The 16,771-nt window shown below is 56.9% G+C and overlaps 1 protein-coding gene across 1 annotated transcript; it reads right to left on the bottom strand.

Moving 5' to 3' along the window:
* Positions 1-1,102: 1,102 nt before the first annotated feature.
* COL9A2 (collagen type IX alpha 2 chain) lies at positions 1,103-15,524 on the bottom strand (the record flags this gene model as incomplete). The annotated part of the gene is made up of 32 exons (XM_084222873.1): positions 1,103-2,196; positions 3,606-3,683; positions 3,808-3,996; positions 4,472-4,526; positions 4,947-5,093; positions 5,660-5,692; positions 5,811-5,855; positions 5,995-6,030; positions 6,111-6,182; positions 6,835-6,888; positions 6,969-7,022; positions 7,267-7,320; positions 7,430-7,474; positions 7,685-7,738; positions 7,907-7,960; positions 8,154-8,207; positions 8,365-8,418; positions 8,500-8,553; positions 8,702-8,755; positions 9,338-9,391; positions 10,019-10,072; positions 10,505-10,561; positions 10,688-10,735; positions 10,896-10,949; positions 11,174-11,227; positions 11,372-11,395; positions 11,548-11,583; positions 11,947-12,000; positions 12,669-12,731; positions 12,822-12,857; positions 13,650-13,724; positions 15,450-15,524. 32 exons carry the CDS (start codon positions 15,522-15,524, stop codon positions 1,991-1,993), a joined length of 2,076 nt encoding a protein of 691 aa, XP_084078999.1. The 3' UTR covers positions 1,103-1,990.
* Between the last annotated feature and the right edge of the window lie 1,247 nt (positions 15,525-16,771).

The following is a 16,771-nucleotide window of genomic DNA, read 5'->3' on the forward strand; positions in this document are numbered from 1 at the left end:
ATCCCAAAAGTGGGAAGGGGGTCAAAGGAAGGGAATTCCCCCTTTTCCCCACTCAGCCCGGTCCGGGGGATGCTCCAGCCCCTTCCAGAAGGAAAGTCGTGTTTTTTGGGAATATCCCAGGCTGGAAGAGGCGATTCCACGGGCTGGCAGCTCCCTCTCGTGGGCAGAAAACCCAGGAAGAGCCGGGATGTGCCCAGATTCGCGGCACAGCTGGAGCGGTCGGAAAATGGGAATTCAACGGGAATTCCAGGGAAACGGATCGGGATGAATCTCCCCGGAAAGGGAGGCTCAGCCAGGCTGTTCCTTCCCCTCTCCCCACAGGGATTTTTGGGATTTGGGACAGATCCAGTTTTCCAGCTGTTCCATCTCCACATTTCAGTTTCAATCTCTCTGGAATGGCATCCAAGCTGTTTCCTCATGGAACGAAGGACTTCATCCCTCTTCCCAACTGTAGGAATGTGTTTTTTTGTTGATGGAGTGATGAAATTATCTTTTGTCTCTTTAAAAAGGAAAAAAGCTTAGAAGTTTTTCTCTTTAATTTGGTAAAAAGACACTTTATAGAACTTTGGAGGCTTTACTTTAAGCTTAGGGCTGTCTGATTAGACAGAGACAAAAAAGTCTAACCTAAATAATTCACTAGAAAAAGAAGAGAACAAAGGAAATAATTGCTTTTCTAGAGTGTTTTAGTAAGACAAAAAACTTTTTACCCCTAGCTCAGTTTTTCTCTGAAAAAACTTTGTTATTTTACCATTTATTAAAACTTTTCTGTTTCCAGCACTACCTCAGAAGCCATCCTACTAATTTTATGCCATTTGGAGTAACAAAACTATCTAAGTGCAATAAATTCCCTGAGAGCTCATAAGACCTAGCTCAAAAAAAAACATATCACCCAAATTCATCTCAATCCCCAACTTCAACCCTCAAAGTTCTGCACCCCACCATGGCCTTGCTTTGATCCAAAGAAATCCACACATCATTCCAGTTATTAAGAATCCAGCTTGGTTTTATTGTCCAGTTTTTCCAAAAGTTGCTGTTTTCCTCGTAACAATTTAAAAATATCCCTATTTTACAAAGATTTACAGCTCTGGGAGTGACCAAGTTGGAGCTGGGAATTCTCTTAAATAATCGAACCATGATTTTGGTTTGGGGGGGGGGTTTAAAAATTCCAATTCAAAAAAGAAAAGAGAAGGCTAAAAAGGGAATTTCCACCAGCTCCTTCAAACATCACAGGGAATTATACAATTTATTCCTTTTTTTTTTTTTTTGGGAAAAGGGCACAGGGAGAAGATTTGAAACCCATGGATGGAACCTGGTTCTGGTTTACATAAAGACCCCTTTACAGGTTCTGGCAGCACAGAGGAACCCTAAAGTGTATTTAAATAAAATTTATGCCCAATCTGAGATTTATTTTTTTTTTAATGCTGCCAGAACTGTGTAAAAGAAAATCAGGTCCCAAAATTAACATTTTAGGGCTGTGCTTTCCCTGCACCCACCCTCACCGCAGAACCAGGAGAGCCTGGAAGCTTCTCCCTGTGAAATAAAATTTATGCCCAATCTAAGATTTATTTGTGCTGCCAGAACTGCGTAAAAGAAAATCAGGTCCCAAATTTGGGGTTATTCCCAAAAATTATCATTTTAGGGCTGTGTTTTTCCTGCACCCTCACCACAAAACGGGGAAAGCCTGGAATCTTCTCCCCGCGGGATCGCAGTGTCGCGGTCACTTTGGGAAGGGATTTTCATGAGGGAATTGCTCAGAATGGGGGGGTGGGCAGCACAAAGGAACCCTAAAGTATACTTAAATAAAATTTATACCCACTCCAGAATTTTTTTATGCTGTCAAAGAAAATCAGGTCCCAAAATTAACAATTTACGGCTGTGTTTCCCCCCCCCCCTCCATCCTCACCGCAGAACCGGGAAAGCGCGGAATCTTCTCCCCGCGGGATCGCAGCGTCGCGGTCACTTTGGGAAGGAATTTTCCCTGGAGAATCGCTCAGAACGAGGGGCCCTTGACGCTGCCCGGCTCGGTGAGGCGGGCGGCCGCGTAGGCCGAGGCTGCCAGGCAGGCGGCCGGCTCGCAGAAGCCCGGCAGGCCCGCGGGCCCCGGCGAGCCCGGCCGGCCCGCCTCACCCGGGGCGCCCGGCTGGCCCCGCTCGCCCGCCTTGCCGTCCAGAGCGTGGCCGGGGATGCCCGGGAGACCTGGAAAGGCAAGGGGATGGGGTGGTTGGGGTGCTGAGAATCAAGGTGAGAAATGGTTTTCCCTGAGAAATAATAGGGATTTTCCCTCAGAAATAGCGTTTTTCCCCTCAGACATAGGGGTCTTCCCCTGAGAAATAGGTATTTTTCTCTCAGAAATAGGGATTTTCCCTCAGAAATAGGGGTTTTCCCCTCAGAAATAGGGATTTTTCTCTCAGAAATAGGGATCTTCTCCTCAGAAATAGGGATTTTTTTTCCCTGAGAAATAATAGGGATTTTCCCCACAAAAATAGGGGTTTTTCCCTCAGAAATAGCATTTTTCCCCTCAGAAATAGGGGTCTTCCCCTCAGAAATAGGGATTTTTCTCTCAGAAATAGGGATCTTCTCCTCAGAAATAGGGATTTTATTTCCCTGAGAAATAATAGGGATTTTCCCCACAAAAATAGGGATTTTCCCTCAGAAATAGGGGTTTTCCCCTCAGAAATAGGGATTTTTCTCTCAGAAATAGGGATCTTCTCCTCAGAAATAGGGATTTTTTTTCCCTGAGAAATAATAGGGATTTTCCCCACAAAAATAGGGATTTTTCCCTCAGAAATAGCATTTTTCCCCTCAGAAATAGGGATCTTCCCCTCAGAAATAGGGATTTTTCTCTCAGAAATAGGGATCTTCTCCTCAGAAATAGGGAATTTTTTTTCCCTCAGAAATAATAGGGATTTTTCCTCAGAAATAGGGATTTTTTTTTTTCCCTGAGAAATAATAGGGATTTTTCCTCAGAAATAGGGATTTTTCCCTCAGAAATAGCATTTTCCCTTTCAGAAATAGGGGTCTTCCCCTCAGAAATAGGGTTTTTCCCCTCAGAAATAGGGATTTCTCCTCAGAAATGATAGGGATTTTTCTCTGAGAAATAATAGGTATTCTTCTATGAGAAATAGGGGTTTTCCCTGAGAAAGAGGGATTTTTTCCTCAGAAATAGGGTTTTTTTCCCCTGAGAAATTATAGGCATTTTTCCTCAGAAATAGGGGTTTCCCCACAGAAATAGGTTGTTTTGGTTTTTTTCCCCTGAGAAATAAGGATTTTCCCTCAGAAATAGGGATGAAGTTGAGCTTTTGTGGATTGAGCTTGTGCAGGTTTTATGGGATGAACTTGGGCCCGTTTTGTGGGAGGATCCTGGGCAGATTTTGCGGAATAAACCTGAGCAGATTTACAGGATGAGCCTGGGCAGTTTTTGTGGGATGGACCTGGGCACATTTATGGGATGAACCTGGGCAGGTTTTTTGTGATAAACCTGAGCAGGTTTTGCGGGATGAACCCGGGCAGTTTTTGTGGGATTGACCAGAAGGTCCCCGCCACCGCTGGGCTCATCACCCCAAGGTGACAAAAGTCCCCCCAGTGCTGGGGACACCTGGTCTCACCTGGGATCCCTGGAGGACCCGGCATTCCCGGGTGGCCACGGCCAACCTCTCCCCGCTCGCCCTTCTCTCCTCTCCTCCCTGTGGGTACAAAAAGGAGGGAAGGACTCCATGGAAACCCCGGATGGGCGATCAGGGAGGGGGACAAGCGTGGCAGTGCCACCCCAGGAGGGTTTGCACCTGGCACCGTGCCACCACCACCCACCTTTGGGTCCGACGTCACCAATCTGCCCGGCAGCTCCCAGGATTCCGGGGACACCTCGGGGTCCCATGGGGCCGTGGGGACCCTGCTCACCGGGTGGCCCTGGGGGGCCGGGGGGACCGGGGGGTCCCATGGCCCCGACCCCACCCAGGGCGGCTCTCTTGGCGCTCACGGCCACCTCTGCCAGCTGCTCTGTGGGGCAGAGAGGGGCCGGGATGGGATCCACGGAGTGGGATCCATAGAGCCACAGGATGGGAACCATGGGAATTATAGGGTGGGATCCATGGGAAGGGATCCATGGGGTGGGGTCCATGGGATCCATGGAGTGGGATCCATAGGGTGGGATCCACAGGATCCATGGGATGGGATCCATGGGGTGTGATCCAAAGGAAGGGATCCATGGGATGGGATCCATAGGAAAGGATCCATGGGGTGGGATCCACAGGATCCATGGGAGGGGATCCAAAGGAAGGGATCCATGGGGTGGGAACCATGGGATCTGTGGGGTGGGACCCACAGGGTAGGATCCATGGGATGAGAGCCATAGGAAGGAATCCACGTGATGGGATCCACGGGGTGGGATCCATTGGATCCATGGGAAGGGATCCTAAGGGTGGGATCCCCAGGGTGGGATCCATGGGATGTGGTGGTCCTGCTTCACCCTCACCTTGCAGCATCTTCAGTACCACGTCCACGATGTGCTGGTCCCCAGCGTCCCGGCCCTGCCAGGAAGGGAATTTCGCTCCTTCTGTCCCCTCCCAGAGCCCTTCCCACCTCAAATCCCAATCCCAATCCCCTCCCTGCATCCCAGGTCACCTTCCCACCCTGCTCTTCCCCGTTCTGTCCCAGGGCAAGTGCTCCATGCTCAGCTCGCTCCGTGCATCCCTCTCATGGCATTTGAGTCCAAAATGAGGTTTTTAGGGAAAAATCCCAACCCTGCAAATCCCTGCTGTTGGCTGGTTTATATAGGGACGGTTTTTGGATGCCATACACAGTGGGAAAGACAGAATTCCTGCCCAGGAAGGCGGGATCCCAGCTCCCGAGTGGAACAGCAGCGTGCTCCCAGAGGAGCTGGCTGGGAAGGAGAGGCAACTCCTGCCGAGCAGGGAGGGTGAGGAGGTTTGTGGGATCGGGATACTCACGGCTGTGCCCCGCGGGCCCGGCATTCCCGGCACTCCGCGCTCCCCCACCAGCCCCCGCGGGCCGGGCGGGCCGGGATAGCCCCGAATTCCCGGTGCTCCTGCATCCCCCGAGGGGCCGGGAAAGCCGAGGTCTCCCTGGATGCCTTGCTGGAGGAGGGATGGAGGGAGAGGGGCATGAGGGGCTCGGGCTGTGCTGAGCACAGGGGCTGCACCCCGAGAGCCCAAAATGTCCCAAAAACCACAGGCAGGGCTGGGTCCCAAATGGGGCTGAACCCAGGGCTGGATCCCAAAAACTGGGGGTAGGGCTGAACCCAGGCCTGGATCCCAAAAATTGGGGGTGGGGCTGAACCCAGGCCTGGATCCCAAAAATTGGGGCTGGATCCCAAATGGGGCTGGAGCTGAACCAGGGCTGAATCACAAAAATTGGGGCTGGGGCTGAATCCAGGGTTAGTCCCAAAAACTGGGGCTGAATTTGAATCTAGGGCTGGATCCCAAAACTGGGGCTTAGCCTGAATCCGGTGCTGAGCCCAGATCTGAGCCTGAATCCAGGGTTTAACCCCAAAGAGAAGCTGAGCCTGAATCCAGGGCTGACTATGGTCACTGGCTCCCATCTCCAGGGAAAATATTCCCTCAGCAGGGAGGCTCCAGCTGAGGATCCCACAAATCCCCCCAAGTTGTGGGGTCCCCTCGACCCCAACTCCCCCATCACTCACCTGTCCTTTGGGTCCAGGCTCTCCTGACTCCCCCTGGGGACAGAGGACATGGGAAAGGCAATGAGGAGACAGCAGGGATTTCGGGCTGGAGCTGGGATTTAATGCCAGGCAGGATTTCCCACATTCCCAGGAATCACCTGGAAGCACCCACCTTCTCTCCCTTGAGCCCTGCCAGGCCGTGGACACCTGGATCTCCCTAAAGGAAAGGCAAGGAGAGAAGGGAGCATTCCCAAAGGAAACATTCCCTCTCTGGGATGAGGGGGGAATTCATAGAGAAGGTGCCTAGAGCCAGTGTTAAACCCAGCTCTGTTAATCCCAGCCTGGGATGTACTTACAGTGCTGCCTTTGGGGCCAGTTTTTCCTGGAGAGCCCTGGGAAAGGAAAAAGTGGGATCAGCCCAGCTCAGAGCAGAGTCCCCAAGAAGCCACCCTGCTGTCCCCAGAGCTGTCACCTTGTCTCCTTTGACTCCAGGCAAGCCTTGGGGTCCTGGGATGCCTGGTGGGCCCTGCTCACCCTTTGGCCCCTGGAAATCCAAGGAATATGGGAAAATGAGTGAGAGGAGAAAATGGAAAGATTACCCAGCACTGTCCCCACGGCAGTGAGGGGCACGGGCAGCTCCCCATCCTCCAGCTGATCTCAGCATCCCAACCTTCCCTAAATCCCAGCTCTGAGGGGACACAGGGCACAAACCCATGGAGAAGCCATGCCAAGAGCAATGGTCTTCCAGGGATGGATTCCTGTCCCCAGGAAAAGCACCAAAAATCAGGTTTTGGCTGTTTTTCCAGTGCAGGAAAGCTCTGGAGAGGGGCTGGGCTCTCCTGGGATGGGAGGAAATTCCTGTCCCAGCTGGGGTCCCATTAATCCCTGAGCTATTCCCTAATCCCTCAGCAGCAGGACAGGCATGGGCCTGACCCCAGGATCAAAGGGGGAGGTCTGGCTGTGTCCTACTGACCCCAAAGCCAGACTTGGAATCCCCCATCCTGGGGCTGAGCATCCCCTGTGTGCCAGCCTGGATTTGGGGGCAACTCAGAGCATGTCCTGTATCCCAGAGTGGCTTTGGGGACAACTCAGAGCATGTCCTGTATCCCAGAGTGGCTTTGGGGACAACTCAGACCATTCCCCATGTCCCAGCCCAACTTTGGGGACAACTCACCCCGGCTTTGGGGACAACTCACCGCTCTGCCCTGCTCCCCGGGGGGCCCCACGAGGCCACGCTCACCCCTGTCACCCTGCAGAGAGCCAGGAAAGGAGCAGAGTCAGGGCCACCCCACTATGGCACGGCCACACCCCTGTGGTGTCCCCAACTCACCTTCGGCCCGGGGACACCCTGTGGGCCCTGCTCACCCCGAGGTCCGGGCTCACCCTAAAAATGGAGAGAAAATCCCACAGAAGATGGGATTGACCGGCGTGGTGTTCTCCTTGTCCTTCCCCGAGGGAGGGGTGGCCCTGTCCTTGTCACCACCGCAGGGTGGTGACAGGAGCAGGAGGGCAATGAAGTGCACGATTCTGCTTTTAGCTCGCAGGAAATGGGGAAATAAAAGGAAAAAAGAGAGAGCTCAGCCCTGAGGCTGTCCCCGGGAGGGACACGGTGACATCTCGGTACTTACAAGCTGCCCTGGGGCACCGGTGACACCCGGGTGGCCTCGAGGACCCGGTTCACCCTGTGAAGGGAGAGAGAGGGGGGTCAGAGGGGACACGGGGGACAGCAGGGACAGAGAGGGGACAGGGAGGGGACAAGAGCCGCGGGGTGGATGCTCAGGCATCACCCACCTTGTCACCTGGGCCACCTTTGCTTCCTGGCTGGCCTGGCAATCCCTAAGGGAACAAAGCCGGGATCAACCCCTGGGCACAGCTCAGTGTTCCCTGCAGGGTGTCACCCCTGGGCACAGCTCAGTGTCCTCTCAGGGTGTCACCCCTGGGCACAGCTCACTGTCCTCTCAGGGTGTCACCCCTGGGCACAGCTCAGTGTCCCCCTGGCAGAGGGATGTCACCCCTCAGGGGACAGGCTGGGGGTCCTGCACTCACAGCTTGTCCCCGGTGTCCCGGCGTTCCCGGCCGTCCAGCCTGTCCTGTGCCACCCTGCGAGGGACAGAGGGGGGGTCACCAGGAATGGGGTGCCCACAGGTGGGCAAGGGGCTCCTGCCCGAGGGGGGACAGTGCCCTGAGCCCGTGGCCAGGAGCTGCCGTGCCAAGGGACATTGTTCCCTTTGCCATTCCCGTTATTCCCAGCGGGTGGCATTCCCTCACCTTCACTCCTGGGATCCCTGGGGTGCCATCCTTGCCATCGATGCCCGGGAGACCCTGAAAAGGGGCAAGAGTCACTCATGGGACACCTCGAAGGGACTCGAAGGCTCCCGGTGGGAACAAAAAAATGCGGGGAGGGAAAGGAACATTCCAGGTGTGTGTGCTGGAGGGGACAAGGACACACAGTGGCACAGCCAGGGACAGGGGACTCATGCCCAGGCAGGGCACAGGTGCCACCAGCTGTACTCACATTCTCCCCCTTGGGGCCGATGTCACCCTGGGGTCCCCTGATGCCACGGCCACCCTAGAGCAGGAGGGGACAAGTGTCAGTGTCCTGCTGGTGCAGGGGACAGAGCTGGGAGGTGGAGATGCCCCTGGAGGGCACCGGGGCAGAGCCCTTTCCATGTGGGAACGGTGCCAAGCTGGGGAAAAGGGGACACTGGCACTGGAGGGTCACCTACCAGCTCTCCCTTGTCACCAGGGCTCCCAGGTGGTCCCTTGGGGCCTTCCCTGCCCTGGAGGAGAGAGGAACACAAGGATTGAGCAGGGCAAAGTGGGATCCCAGAGCAGCCAGGGCTGAGGGAGGGGGCACCCACCGGCCGCCCGGCGGCTCCGATGCTCCCAACCATGCCCTTGTAGCCAGCAGGGCCCTGGAAAGAGAGCATGGAAAGGTCAATTCCCATCCCAATCCATCCTTGCACCCCTGAGATGGCCCAGCACGGAGGGATGTTGCTGGGAGTGATCTTGGTGGCATCTGGAGCCCTGAGCCCAGGGCCAGGGGATGCCACCCACACTCACCGTCTCACCCTTGGGTCCTGCCATGCCAGGATACCCCCTGAGGCCCTGAGGTCCCTGCAGGGAAGGAAATCACAGCAAATTCAGCTGGAAAAAAAACCAGCCCAGGGGGAAGCAGCAATTACAGCAAAACCTGACACTGGGAATCCAAACACGAGGAATTCCAGTCCCTCCTAATTCCAGAGCCCCCCAGCAGGTGTTTTTCCAGCTGTCAATTCCATAACTCCAGAGGGCCTAAACTGCAGCCACTTCCCTGGGCCAGAGCTCTTGGCTTCAAAGCAGTTTTGCCCTTTCCTGGCCTGGAGGACTCAGCCCAGTAATTGTTTTTCATCTTCAAAGTGCTCCAAGAATTCCTGTGGCTTTAATTCCCCTCAGGGCAAGGGGTACTCAGGGGACAGCAGGGATTAATCCCAAATTACCCCTGGGAACAGCCCAGGTGCCCATGGAGCTCTCCAGAGGGAGAGGTGGTGGCATCCATGGCTGGGAGAGGGATGGGATGGAGGCTTTGCTTCAGTCCCAGTGCTGGGAGTGGGGACAGGCCGGTGTCACCTCCCTGGTGTCAGGGGACAAGGACAAAGAGGCCACCCCCAGATCCTGCATCAATTGGGGGACAGAGGAAAAGAGGAATAAAGGATTTACCGGAGGGCCTGGGACTCCTTGTTCTCCAGAAGCACCAACATCCCCCTTGGGGCCCTGGGAATGGAGAGAAAAGGGAATGTTGGAGGGAAAGGGGACACAAAGCAGCCTGGGGACACCACAGCCCCCACCTGGCACCTGGCAGGGGATGGGGACAGTAGGCCCTGGCCAGGAAGCCACCCTGGGAAGGCCACTCTGGTCTCCCATTCCCACATTTTCCATTGTCCTCTTTCCTCCCTTCTTCTTTTCCCTTCCCAAAACTCCTTCCCTGGGTCCAGCCCCACAGGGATGGCCACACCTGGATCCTGCTGGGACCTGGCTGAGATCCTGCTGAAATCCTGCTAAGATCCAGCTGGGATCTGGCTGGGATCCTGCTGGGATCTGGCTGGGATACATCTGGGATCTGGCTGGGATTTGGCTGAGATCCTGCTGAAATCTTGTTGGGATCCTGTTGAGATCCTGCAGGGATCCTGCTGGGATCTGGCTGGGATCCTGCTGGGATCCTGCTGGGACTTGGCTGAGATCTTGCTGAAATCCTGCTAAGATCCAGCTGAGATCCTGCTGGGATCTGGCTGGGATCCATCTGGGATCTGGCTAGGATTTGGCTGAGATCCTGCTAAAATCTTGCTGGGATCTTGCTGAGATCCTGCTGGGATCCTGCTGGGATCCTGCTGGAGCACTCACCGGCTCTCCCTGCTTGCCAGGCTCTCCAAGGGCACCAGGGCGGCCTCTGTGTCCCTGAGGGGGGAGAGAGGAAATCCATGAGGAAAATCCCTGGCAGAGCTGCAGGGTGGGGGCACCATCCTGGTGGCCACGTCCCACAGAGCCCCCCCCCGCCTCCACATCCCACCCTGGGGTGCCTGCTGAGGATGTGGGGGGGCTCAAAATCCCACTGGGGACATTGGGGGACTCAAAATCCCTATAAGGACTTTGAGGGGCTCAGAATCCCAATGGGAACATTTAGGGGGGTTTCAGAATCCCACAGGTGGCACCCTGTGCCAAAGCCCCAACCCCAGCTCAGGATGCCACCCACAGGAAGGGGCTGGGGACCCACTGGGACCTTTCCTCCAGGCCTCCCTGTCCTGGTGCTCTAGAGAAGAATCCTTCACTCCACCACATCCTGGAGGTGACAATTCCCATTTTTGCCCCCCATCTCCAGGACTTCCTTACCTTCAGTCCCTGCAGTCCCTGGGGGCCTTTGGGACCTGGGGGGCAGCTGGTGGGACACTGGGAGGAGAGGAAGGACAAGGATGAGTTGGGAATGACCTGGAGAAGCCTGGGAAGAGAGGGAGGGAGAGGGGACACGGGGGACACCCTGGTCACAGCAGGGGACAAGGTCATGGCAGCTCTCACCAGGAAATCAGCGCTGCCTTCCAGGCCTTGCAGGTGTCCCGGGAGTCCCTGCAGGGAAGGAAACCATCAGCATTCCAGGATTTTACATCAGGAACAGGAAACAAGGAGTGGGGTGGGAGGTGAGAGCCAGAGCTCAAATTCCAGCCCCAATCCCCAGGATGAGCCTGGGGAAGCTTCTCCCTCCTGGAGGTGGCTGGGAGGTACTCACAGGTTTCCCTGGAGGGCCTGGGGGACCCCTCGGGCCGTCGGGTCCGGGGTCACCCTAGGAAAGAAGGCCAGGAAAGGAGAATTTGGGATGAGGAGGGGAGGTGGAGAGCCAGGATGTCCCAGCAGGAATGGGGACATGCCCAGGGTGGCAGCACCAAGGGAACCTCTATTCCCACATTTCAGGATCATCCCTGATCCTCCCAGGAGCCCAGGAGGGCACAGAAGCAGCTCCTGGTGGAAGGAGGGCAGGTTCTTCCCTGTCCCCTCCTGACTCCTCACCTTGGGTCCCAGCACTCCGATCTCCCCGGGAAGTCCAACCTGGCCTGGAAGCCCCTTAGGAGAAGGGAGAGAAATTCATGGAATGAGAGAGGTCCCATCCTGATTCCTCCCCTCTGGGGGTGCTGAGGTTTGAGCTCCTCCTGCACAATTCCAAGCAGGACCCCAGGCCACCCATCCCAGCCCCAGCGTGGCACTTACAGGGGGTCCTGGCAGTGAAGGACCCTGCGACAAAAAGAAAATTACAATTGGTTTAAATTCCCCAAATCCTCCAGAATTCCTGCCCCAAGGAGAGCAATTCCCACCCCACCACCAAGGATGGAGCAGGGGGGACTTGGGGGGTGCCCACCCCACCCATGGGAGCAGCAGATACTCACAGGGAGCCCTGGTGGCCCTGGGAGTCCAGGCTGGCCCTGCCAGGACACAAGAGGAGAGTCAGGAGCTGGAAAAGGAGGATCTGCTCTGGCAGCTGCTCCAATTCCCCCTCCCTGGATGCAGCCTCAGGGCCAAAAACTCCACCAGGCAGTTCCTGCACCCATGGATGCAGGGGGGGGAAGGGGGAGCCTGGGAATGAGGGAGCCTGGGCAGGTGGGAAATTGGAAAGGTGGAAACTTGGGGAGGTTGGAAATTGGGACGGTGGGAAATTGGGAATGAGGAAATTTGGGAAGGTGGGAAATTGGGAATGAAGGAGCTTGGGAAGGTGGGAGCCTGAGAAGGTGGGAATTTGGGTAGGTGGGAATTTGGGAATGAGGAGCCCAGGGCTGCACCCCACTCACTTTGGTTCCTGGCCTGCCAGTGGGTCCTGGCTCCCCTTTGGCTCCCGTCAGGCCCTGCAAGGGAAGGGATCCAGTGAGTTATTCCCATTCCTCCTCCTCTCCAGCCAGGAATTCTTGCTGGGTTGAATCCATCAGGAATTTAATGGCACAGGGACGCCCTGCAAGGACCCTCACACACACCCTGGGAGGGACACGTGGGCAGCTCCACCCATCCCTGATCCCGGTTTTATCCCTGGAATGGGGCAGGAACCCACCCAAACCTCCCCAGGCACCCATCACACACCCAGGGGACCTGGGGACAGGCAGGGTGAGGTGGCAGCTCCGTCCCCTTCCTGCCACCACCTCTGCCAGGCTGTGCCAAGGAGGGGACAGTGGCAAAGTCACCAGTGCCACCTTATGGGTGCCCAAGGAAGTGGGGACAGTGGGGAATTGCTTCAGATTTATTCTGGAGGGGACAAGAGGAGTTCTGCTGGGATTCCAAAGGTGGGAAGAGGATGGCAGAAGCAATTCCCAAGCTCTTTTGGGATTCCCAAGGTAAGCAGGAATGCCAGAAGCTCTTTTGGGATCCCCAAGGTGAGCAGGAGTGGCAAAAGCTCTTCCTGAGCTCATTTGGGATTCCCAAGGTGCTTTCAGCTCCTGCCCAAGGGGATTTGGGGTAAACACGGGACAGGAGCAGTTTGCTGTGACCCCACAGACAGGAGGGGACAGGGGACAGTTCTCACATCAATGCCAGGCTTCCCTGGGGGTCCATCCGGGCCGGGGGCTCCAGGCTCGCCCTTGACACCCTGGAAAAAAAATGAAAAATTGGGATCAGGTGGGAAGGAGGCCCCGTGGAAGGAACTGGATGACTGCTGAGGGATGGGGTGGGTACTCACCGGGGAGCCAGCAGATCCTACAGGGCCTTTGTCACCCTGGGGAAAGGGGAGAGGTGGGAAAGGGATGGGGCACCCCACAGAGCCCATCCTGGGGACCCCCATCCCTGTCCTGCTCCTGGGACAGGAGGGAGCTGCTGGATCCCACAGGCAGGGCAGGATGGGGCTGGGGTTGGGAAGGGTGGGGGGTTTTGGGGGTTGTGAGTTTTAGTGGGATTTGAGAGGGTTTTGGGGGGGGGGGGGTTGTGAGGGGTTTTTGGGGTTTTGTGAGGGTTTTATTGGGGTTTCTGAGGTGGCTTTTGTGAGGGTTGTTCTGGGGTTTCTGAAGTGCCGTGGCTGCTCTGGGTGTAAATAACATTAAAATAACACCACATCCTGGAGAAAGGGCACTTTCTGCTGCCTCACAGGGCTCCCCTCTGTTTGGGCCCCCATCCCACAACCCGTGGAGGATCCAGAGCCACAATCCCCCCACCACATCCCTCTGCAGGAACCCCACTGGGATGTCACTGTCCTGCCCCAGATCCCTCCTTCGCTGGGCACCTCTGGGGTGCTCCCTGCCCCAACCCCTCTGTGCATCCCCCACTGCACCCCAACCTCCTCGCCCTGCATTCCCCAAAAACCAATCCAGCCCCCAATTCCCCAGCTGTGGATGGAGCTGGATTTGGGGTGCAGCACCAAACACAGCTGGGGCTGCTCTGTCTGCCCTAAATCAGGAGTGGGAACAGCACTGAGCAGCACCCCCGGCCCTGTGCCACTCACAATGTCCCTTTTGTGCTGCGTGTCCCCTCCCTCCCTCCCTCCCACAGCCAGCACAGGTTCCTGCTCACTCACATCGATGCCATCAGCTCCTGGCACTCCTGGGGGACCAGGGGGCCCTCGTGGTCCAGGCTCTCCTGGTGGCCCTCGCTGTGGGAAAAGGGATGGGATCCACGTCAGAAAGGACCCTGAGATGAGTGGAGAATGTGCTGGGAATCCACTCCCAGGGAGCTGGGATGGAGAACACCCCGAGGGCTCAGAGCTCTGCCCCTCCTGGGGATCCCCCAGCACGGGCATGGATGGGGAAATCCAGGATTTCTCACACTGGCACCTCCAGCTCCTCACTCCCTGCCCAGTTTCTATCCCATTTCTCCCCTCTCCTGCCCTGGTGTCCACGGGGAACAGAGTGGGGTCTCCACAGGGTGATGGCAGCAATTTTACCCCTCCTTCCTCTCTCCCTGCTGTCCAAAGATCTCCTGCCCTGATGGAGCAGGATCTCCATGGGATGGCATTTTTACCCTATCCCTCTTTCCCTGCTGCTCCTGCCTGGCTGGGGAGGGCTCTCCAAGCATTTCTACCCCATCTCTGTCCCCCCCTTCCCTGCCACTCCCAGAGCTCCCACCCCGACAGCACACGGTGTCCCTGGGGTGACAGCAGTGCTTCCAAAGACCCCTTTTAGCTCAGAGTGGGATTTCTGGGAGCACTGGCAGGATTTAGGTGCCCAAACCCCCAGGATGAGGTGGGGACCCCCAGCCCCTCTGTGTGAGCTCTCCCTGGGCCAGGCTGGCTCTGCTCCCAGGCTCCAGACAAAAGCTCCATTCAGGGAAGCTCCCGGAGCCTGGACCTGGCTTTGAGGTTTGCACAGGACTCAGCAAAGAAACCTCTGTTATCCTAACAGGGGGTTCAGGGGGAAGAGATTCCAGTCCTGCACACTGAAGCCCTGGTGTTCCTGGAAATGGGAAGCAGGCTGGGCTGCACTCCTGCAGCTCCTCCAGCCTCTCAGGCTGGATTAATTTAAAAAATAAATAGAAATATAAGGAATAAATGTAGGAATCAATGTAAATCTAAAGGTGCTGCTTCGTGTACAGAAAGAGAGCCCCAGCTCCACCTTGGATCAATCCCTGAGCCCGTTCCTGGGATCTCCCCTGAATGGCACCTTTGTCCTGCCCAAGGAACCAGTTCCAAAGGGTTCCTTGTTCCTGAAATTCCTACATCCCCCCTGCTCCACTCCCCTGCCCCCACAAGCCCAGGGGGACCCCAGAGGGGTTTTAGGAAGGAGTTGTCCCTCAGTTTCCAACAGGCAGCTCAGGAACCACATGGGAAAATTTCCCAAAACCTTTAAAATCTGATTTTTTTTGCAGTTGCAAGGCAAGGAGAGTTTTCCCAGGTGGAATGCCACTGCCTGCTCCTCTCCAGGGCTCACCTTCCCTTTCTCCAGATCCATTTTCTCCTGCCCCTGGGTGAGCCTGGAGAGTCCACGGGGACCCCCCAACAACACCCCAGAGCCCTGAGATCCCCCCGGGAGGGTCAGAGCCCCCCAGCCTTGCTCAGTCCAGATCTGCAGCACATCCCAGGAAAGCAGGACCAAATTCCCCAGAAAATCCAGTGGCGAAGTTAAAGCCCCCCCACTACCGCTCCAGGGCGAAAATCAAACTAAACTCTTTCAGCCAAGTTAATTTCCAAGTCCGCACGGAGAGGTCTCCGGCGGGTCGGGGCTGTGGCTGTTCCCACCCTCCCAGAGGGACATTCCTGGGAAAAACAAGGGGAAAGTGCTGGGAGAATAAACCCAAAGTGCTCAGCACTGCGAGGGAGCGGAGATGGGGAATATCCCCTCTCCATCCCTTCTCCAGCCCGGGAATCGAGCACGGCACTTACGAGCTGGGCCAGGCAGAGGCAGGAGGCTTGGAGCAGGAGCCAGAGCTGCGACACCGGCGTGGTGGCACGGGCCATGGCGAGCCGGGCTGGCACCGAGCGCGGCTGGCACCGAGCGCGGCTGGCACCGACTCGCAGCGCTCCGGGACACCGGGAGGGCCGGGCGAGGAGGAGGAGGAGGAGGAGGAGGAGGAGGAGGAGGAGGAGGAGGAGGAGGAGGAGGAGGAGGAGGAGGAGGAGGAGGAGGAGGAGGAGGAGGAGGAGGAGGAGGAGGAAGGGCTCATTAATATGGAGCAGGGGGATGAGGGCAGGTCCCCGCCCCTCTCAGGTGAGCTCGTGGCGATTATGAGCTGGATGGGGACAGAGGGTTTGGCACGATGGAGACAGGATTTGGCACGGTGAAGACAGAATTTGGCACGATGGAGACGGATTTGGCACGGTGGGGACAGAGTTTGGCACAGACGAGGGGCTGGGACAGGACAGGGACGAGCTCGGGAGCTGCTGCCAGGGACAGCCCGGCCAGGCTGTCCCAGGATGTCCCCGTGGTGTCCCCATCACGACGCCATCCCGGTGCCACTTGGCGTTGTGGCCGCAGCTCCCCCACCCCCTGCGATGGGGGCGGCACTGGGAACCAGCTCCTGCCACCCCAGGGAGGCTCCCGGGGGATTCCTGCCCCAATTCCTGCCCTTGTCACCCTCGGGGGTGTCCCCAGAGCAGCGCTGGGTAGGAAAGGGGGGTGGGGGGGGGATGGATGTCCCGCTCACATCCCCACCCCCGTCCCCATTCCCGGTTCCCGCCTTCGCCAGCAGCCACCCCCCCATTCCCAGGGATCACGGGATGATTCATCCCGGCCCTTTCCTCCTCCTCCTCCTCGGCTCCACGGAGCGCCGCTGATTCATCGCCTTTGGGGGGGCTTGGCGATTGGGGCTGGCACCGAGGGCTGGGCACCCTCCCCGCCGGGCACGGGGCCATCCCAGCACGGCCCCGCTGGCACCGGGGATGCTCCGCTGGGCGCTGGGATCGCTCCTGAATCGTTCTTCCTGACGGGGAAGCGATTCCACCAAAACCTGGAGGGTTTGGGGCAAAAAAAAAAAAGAGCATTGGGGAGCATCTCCCTCAGGATTTCCCCCTCCCGGAGCTGCTGGGATGCTCCTGCTCGTGCCCCTGTGTCCCAGCACTGTCCCTTTCTGGGACACGAGTGTCACTTTTGGGAGGATTATGTAATTCCGGCTGTTTTTTCAGAGTACTTCAGTGACAGATTTTTGTCTCCTGTCGGTGCCATTGCTCGTTTTATCGCGGCTTTTCTGATACTGCCCGTCCTGAAA

Source organism: Fringilla coelebs, assembly GCF_963513975.1.
Source record: "Fringilla coelebs genome assembly, chromosome: 28".
NCBI lineage: Eukaryota > Metazoa > Chordata > Aves > Passeriformes > Fringillidae > Fringilla > Fringilla coelebs.